The sequence below is a fragment of the Echinops telfairi genome, unplaced genomic scaffold (genome assembly GCF_000313985.2).
Source record: "Echinops telfairi isolate 266 unplaced genomic scaffold, ASM31398v2 ScPeMD7_7469;HRSCAF=8507_0, whole genome shotgun sequence".
Lineage (NCBI taxonomy): Eukaryota > Metazoa > Chordata > Mammalia > Afrosoricida > Tenrecidae > Echinops > Echinops telfairi.
Window position 1 is genome coordinate 72,480,297 of NW_022111372.1, and position 6,873 is coordinate 72,487,169.

The following is a 6,873-nucleotide window of genomic DNA, read 5'->3' on the forward strand; positions in this document are numbered from 1 at the left end:
AAAAGTAAGTCGTGCCTCAAACCCTGCACCGCTTATTGATCTTGTTTTGTTTTTTGCCTTTCTCCACCTTGTGGCAGCCCAGGCTGGCTGGCCCCTCACTGTGGAGATCCTGCGGCGGGCAGTAAATCCTGAGCAGTTGTCTGTGTCTCTTGCATATGTTCAGCCTGTGCAAGCTCTTCCCCACTATGCCCGATTAGCTCATACTTCTGACACATCTGGTGATGTGTGGGGAAGACAGGATTCCACGCGCACTCTACAGCTTCCCTCAGCCCTGCGAAACTTCCCATGTTGTCTTTTGTCCTTATCAAAATGTCGTAACCTTAATTAAAAAGGTATCATCCTTCACGCCAATAGTTTGGTTCAGAGTTGCTGTCAGAGCAGGGGCTTGCCTGACTGCTGGGGGAAGTGGGGGAGACATGCTGTCTTGTGATTCCTTGGCCTGTGGGCTCCCCGAGAGTGTGGTGGCCTCCTGGGAATCTCCATGGCCCAACCGCACTTGGTAGGACAAGTCAGCAAGCCAGCAGCATTTCTGGAACCTTCCAAGTCTCAGGCCCTCCTCCCTCTCACCCACTTAATTAATCTTCATGATTGCAGCACAGATTGGAGAAGAACAGTCCTCCCGAATCAGGAGTGACCCTGCATTCATGGATCAACAGGATTCCTTTAGAAAAATGGCCTCTTTGGACGGACCCAAGCTCAGAGGCCACAGACAGTAAACTTGTCCGCAGAAGTCAGTCATCAGAGCTAAGCATCTGGAGGGGCGAGTCGAGAAGCGCTGACACGCCTCTCCCGACGCCCGTGCCCCAGGCTGTCCGAGTCGCAGGGTCTTCATATGAGCACAGGGGAGTCCAGTCTTCCGTCAGACTCTAGGGCGTTTACGATCGGGAACAGACAGGCAGGCCAGTCCACTCGATCCCTAGGAGCCCTTCAGGTTTTGTTTGTGGTTTTTAATTTCAGCTACTTGCTAACATGTACAAACTGGGCTATTTCATCTACCTATTCAAAAAAAAAAAATTCACCTCTCTTCTGAAACATGCTGCATCATGGATGAACCTGGAAAACATTCTGCTTTTGAATACATTTTGAAACATTCTGAGTCGAATAAGTTAGTCTCGGAATGTCCAAGAGGGGACGAGTGGACTGAGGAAATCTCTGGAAGAGGCAGAAAGAGATTAGTGTCTCCCATGGGCCGGGGGAGGGGCACGAGAACGAATCCTGCAAGGGGGTGGGGTTGCTGTTTGCAGTGACCCAGTGTGAGAAACTAGTAGTGCGGATGGTTGCAAAACTAGTCGTAATAATCCCCCCACCCCCAACTTTTCTTGAAAGCAATTCAGAAGAGCTGGTGCCTCTGAGCTGATTTTCCTGGACCCAAGCATTTGTGGGAGCAGGTAGTTGGAGGCATGGCCGTGGGGTTCCCTCTGTCCTTATCCAGAGCACTTAACTCTCTAGACTCCGGGCCTGAGCTCTGGAGCTGTAATCGCCATGTTCCCGACTGAGCTCTAGACCGACCCGCAGCTAACTCAGCTTTGTGGCAGCGACCGCAGCTCTTTGTGGCAGTGTAACGGGTAGCTAATTAATCAGCTCCCCTATGCAGTTACCCACACACACTGTTGGCGTACACATCCCATTTCTAAATTTGGCCAGTCACATGGGATATGTTCAAGGTCAAGCTGATAGATTTTGGCTCTGCCCCACAACCAAGCTCGCAGGTATTTGGTCAGCTTCCTCCATGGTGAGTGTCCTATTCGCCCTGCCCGGGCTGTTGGGCAATGCCATGGGGAACTGCTCTCCCAAGGCAGGCACTTGGAGTAGACCCAGGGGTAAGGCAAGCGGTACCACAAGGAATCTGCACAGGCGGCCCTGCCCTCAGTAAGGATGTCTAGACCCACCTCCAGCCTGGATGAGGGGCCCCTTAGGGGACACAGAACTGTGCTGAGCCATCACAATGCAAAGACCCTCCCTGCCCTCCTCTCAGGAGCCACACCATCTTAGCACCAGGCTCTCCATCGAAATTATGCACTGGCAGGCCGAATCCCATCTAGGACTACTTGAATCCCAAGGGATGGGGGGCAGCATGTCCAAGGGATCCCAAATCTTAGGGGGTTTAAGTTGACCTGCATCTGGCAAGAGACAACTTCCTGTTTCTAAGAAAAAAGGCTCATGAGGACTTACAAAGAAAGCCCCCAGGAGCTGTGGGCTGCAAAACGGCTCTTGCAAAAACAACATTTGGATGATTTACGTGCAAATGAATCAGAAACATGTGGATTGAATTTCCTTGTGAATACAGATGGGTTTAAAAATTAACGGAAAAAGTGTTTGGCAAAATACTTAAAAAGAATTTTTAAAATCAAATCTGAAATGTCGGACATGGGGGCAGGGCAGCAGCGGGTGTGGGGACAGGGTTCTGAGACTCACCTCGCTGCCCTGTAACTACTTGGGGTTTCATGGTAGTTTGTTATGTTTTTTTCAAGGGTGGGGTGGTCAGGGAGAAGAGGCTTCCAGGCGTGATAGCTGAGAAGTGAAGAGGCCCACTTCCTAGACCGAGTCATCACCCACAAGAACATTAATTTCCGTTTAGAGCTGTCATAAAGGGAGCCAGGCCTTTTATTCTCTCGCCTGATAGGACACTAACCCAGCCGGGGAGCCAACAATAGCTGCCACTTGCTTCTCAAGCAGGCTCCTCCCATCTTGACGGTGTTCGGTGTTCTTATAGACACCCCCTCGATGGAAGACAGGCCATCCGTCCGGGATGGTGCCTGTTTGAAGGATGAGGAAATAAGCCCAGGAAGTTAGGCAGCGAACATGACGTGGTCACAGGGTAGTTTGTTGGCAGAAGTGGCAGTTCAAAACTAACAACCGCTAACGTCTGTTGGGCATCCCTGGGGTGGTTGAAAGGTTGATCTGCTCTAACTGAAAAGGGTGAGGAGGTGGGGGGTAGTGGGGGATTGGGGTTCATGACATGTTGAAAGAAAGGCCTGGTTGCTTTAGAAAAGCAGATGTTGACATCTCTGGAGAGCCCAGTTCCACTGTGTCCCACGTAAGGTGGACTTGTTGGCCATAACATTCTGGTCTCTGTCGTTTGTACTGGGTAAGTCATAGGAGCGGAAACCCAGGCTAGGCGCTTTGCATGAGTTAATTGACATCTCCAACAGTCCTACATGCTCTGGTCCATGCACCTTCTAGCAGGGGACACTCCAGTTCATGTGGACGTGCTACTGGTGCCCAGGGAGGGGATTTTACTCATGATACAACAAAGCCCGAAGTAGAGTCAGGAGCTGGTTACCCAATAAACAAGGTAGGCAGAGCCTCTCTCGTGTTTACTTACTAATCTCTAGGGAACTGTTTGCTACTTTTTCACCACATTGAAGATCCTGTTTCTAGGTGTGACTGGCACCTATTTGCCCCACTCCCAGCCCTACAGCACCTCCCCACAGAACCAAAGCCTCTTTTCAGTTCAGTCCCTGCCAGGCCGGATGTACTCATCTGTAGTGAGCAGCTTCACCATCATCATTTATCAATCTGTGGTGGACACGCTCACACGATGGGGTGCAAACTTTGGCAATCTGTTCCCCACGGATTAGTCACTAAGCACCAGTCGTCTCCGGTTCACCTTGCTTATTGGGTCATTTGTCCCGGGGGGTCTGATTCAAGCTCTCCACATACCCCCCGGGGTGGCCTCTTCACTCTGGACACTTGGAGAGATCTGGGGCTAGCTAGAACTGTCTCCCCCTTTCCCAGGCTCTCACCTCAGCTTCCCTGGTTGTAATTTCCCAGGAACATGCCGAGGGCAGTGACCGCGGAAGACTTTCTGCAGAGTCCCTGCAAGCTTGCCTTCCCTCCCATCTCTGTATTCCCAGTGTGCAATGCTGCTGTCGCCGCCACCTTCCCTTCTGGCCCAGCCCAGGATGGAGATAAGGCACTAAGGGCTCTCTCGGCTGCGCAGCCCTCTATGAACAGGGGGATGGAGGGAGACAGGGCTGCTCTGTCTAAATCTCTAGCACTCGGGATGGACCAGTTTGTCTCTTATGTTTGTGGGGGTTTTTTGTTTTTTGTTTTTTTAAAGTGAAGGGGGGAAGAGGGGGAAAAAGTGACAAATACAAAATTCTCTCTTTTTCTCTGGCAGCGCTCTGGGCTGCAACTTTCTCAGTGGTATTCAAACTATGCTGTTTTCCAGTGATGTTTGAAAATTGAAATCAGATTTGGAGGGATGTTGGGAATATTCTGTTCTGTTCAAGATTTCAAGATCCATGCAAAGGCTTCTATATTATCATTTTAATATAGTACATTTATATTTCATCACAAGACTTCGTTTCAGAGGCAATAAGAATATGTCTCTGGTTCCTATTCAGCTAAACAGAACCTGTGTGGGTGTTGTGTGTTGGTGTCTTCCCCCTCCCCCCATCCAGTGAGAAGTTTGGATGGAAAACCATTGACGTTTGTCTTCTCTTTCAACAGCGATATCTGGCATGATTGTTCCTCCCATGTGAAAGAATTGCCTTGAAGAATTTTATTAATGAAGAGGTTGGATTCTGCTACAGAGAGTAATCTGATACAAGTCCCAGAGTGGAACTTTTAACTCAGGCCTTTTTAAGAGGAATCACAATAACTGCAGATTTTTAAACAAACAAAATCACCGACCTTGCAAATACTGAAATTGGAAGGGATCTGCAAGGGCAGGGTGTGGGTTCATGTTGTACCTCCCAAGTATTGGGGAGATATATTTATTCTGTATTGGTAAAAAGCAAATCCACTTTTTTTCTTTCCTTTCTTTGTTTTCTTTCTTCAGCTTAACTCTGCAATCATTGGTCTTTTATAAACCGTAAAGCTCTATCCAAGGGACACTATAAAAAAGACTCCATGTTTTAATTTATGATGTTTTTAAAGCTGTGTAAAGGGAGAACGAAGTGAGATATTTACAAAAAAGTTACAAAAGGAAAAAAAAAGCTTGTATGGGACAGAATAGGAATGCCAGTTAGATTTTTTTTTAGAAAACTAAGGGTCGGCTTTTGCGCCTTAAAGCATATCAAATGGTAGTTAGCTCAGCCAGTGCATTTCCGTATCTAACTTGACATGCCACCCCTTAGCAGTGCAAGCTTCTTTCTCTCTTTCGTATTGTTGTCTTAAGTAACGGTGTAAATAAGTGCAGCCTGGAACGTGAAAGAAGCGCTGTAAGTGACCACATTTCCCCTTCCGCTCAGAAAAGTCCAGTGCCTCTAGACAGATTGTTAAAACTGCATCTTTACAGCGGTGTTACGCGCTTTCACGGATGCCAGCTCCTTTGGAAGAGCTAGGTGGCACCCAGACTGGCGTGTGAACCTTGCATCTCCTTTGGGATTTCATGGAACAGGGTCCAGGCACGGAGTCCTATGTTCAGCCCCGCAGTCACCACGCCAAAATCTCACTCGTGCACCCCCACCATGCGCACAGAAAATGCTAACGTGGGCCCAGGACCCCCAAAGCTCAAAGCCAAGAAGGGCGACATGGCCGCATTTCAGATTTCCCACGCAGGAGCTTGCGCGTGCCTGGACCAGTGGACCCCTGCCCATTTGTAAGGGAGAGAGCCCACTGCCACAGGCACCATGCTTTGGAATTCATAGGAAAAGGAAATGGGGTGGGGGGTGGGGGGAATAGGAAGGAAGGAGGAGACCTCCAGAACTTTAGTTTTCTGTTTTATGGGAAGTTTTGCTCTCAATATCTGGGAAGTGTTCTTAAAACGGAATAGCAGAGATGCAGCAAAGCTCTGAGGATGCGTGTCCCCGGTCTTTTTTCCTTTGCTGTTGTGTTTTTGTATGTAGTTATAAATACTGTAGATCTTTTGTGATTTTTTGCCAAAGTTGTTGTTCTATTTATACATTTTAACGTCTTAAGACAGTTTTTGAAGATCACAAGAAGATTTTACTGCATATTTTGCAAAAAAGAAAAAAAAAGCTCACTACCTTTAGCTTGCACATATTTGCGTCATTAATTAAAAGGCTTTTTGTTGTTTTAAAGGGGATTTTGTAAAATATCCATATAAATAATGTATTTATCTTCAGAATTTGTACATTGCTTTTCCCCTTCTTCCCTGCCTCCCCTCCCCCTCCCCCAAGTTTATTTTATTGTGTGTGTTTGCTATGTGAAAAGATGCGTATTTGTTTGGTCACCTACAGTTGTATTAGCTGTTTCAATGTGATTTTTAAAGGTTTCATTTATAGTTATTTTTAGTATTGTTTTAAACCATGCTTCAATTTTTTTAATTTCTACCCAAATCCATTGTCTATTTTTGTATTATTTGTAAGTTAAGAAGTTTTTCCCCCCCTCAATATATGGCAAAAAAAATAGTAGCATATTATTCTTGTAGCATTTAGTTCTGTCTATTAAAAGAAATGTATCCTTTGCTTTGGAAGCTTACAAAAAACAAAAACAACAAAAAAAATGAATACTGTTTTACTCTATTAATATGCATGGAATCTCTCCCTTTGGAGCGACGCATTTTGTGCATTAAATTCGGGGGAGAAACTTCATAGAAATCAATGAACATACTTTCTTTCTTAAGTCTGCTTGTATATTTCCTCTGTCTTTCACATAAATATAAACCAGCAGATTGGATGCCTTAACAATGCAAATCATACTCATTTCACTCGTACATTGTATCTGTGCACCGGAACTGTCAGTCATCACTAACATTCTAAGAAAAAAGAAAAAGAAAAAAGAAAAAAAAAACCAACAACAAAGAAATCGAAAAGCACAAAAGAACTGTTTTGTTACCTTAAGACAATGTAACTTTTTCTAGTAGAGCAAGAAATCATTTACAACAATGCTGCAACTGTGCATGCCCCATATGGATTTTGCAATGGTTTTCACTAGACTGTCAGAGTGCGATTTTTATGGGTG

At 46.2% G+C, this 6,873-nt stretch overlaps 1 protein-coding gene across 1 annotated transcript in view; it reads left to right on the forward strand.

Annotated features, from left to right (window-relative positions):
* Positions 1–5,602, forward strand: part of EBF1 (EBF transcription factor 1) — a 479,517-nt gene extending 473,915 nt beyond the window's left edge. Inside the window, exon 16 of the mRNA XM_030888673.2 lies at positions 4,456–5,602. Coding sequence (XP_030744533.2) covers positions 4,456–4,487 — 32 coding nt within the window. The 3' untranslated portion in view covers positions 4,488–5,602. The remainder of the gene's footprint in view (positions 1–4,455) is intronic.
* The last annotated feature ends 1,271 nt before the right edge of the window (positions 5,603–6,873 follow it).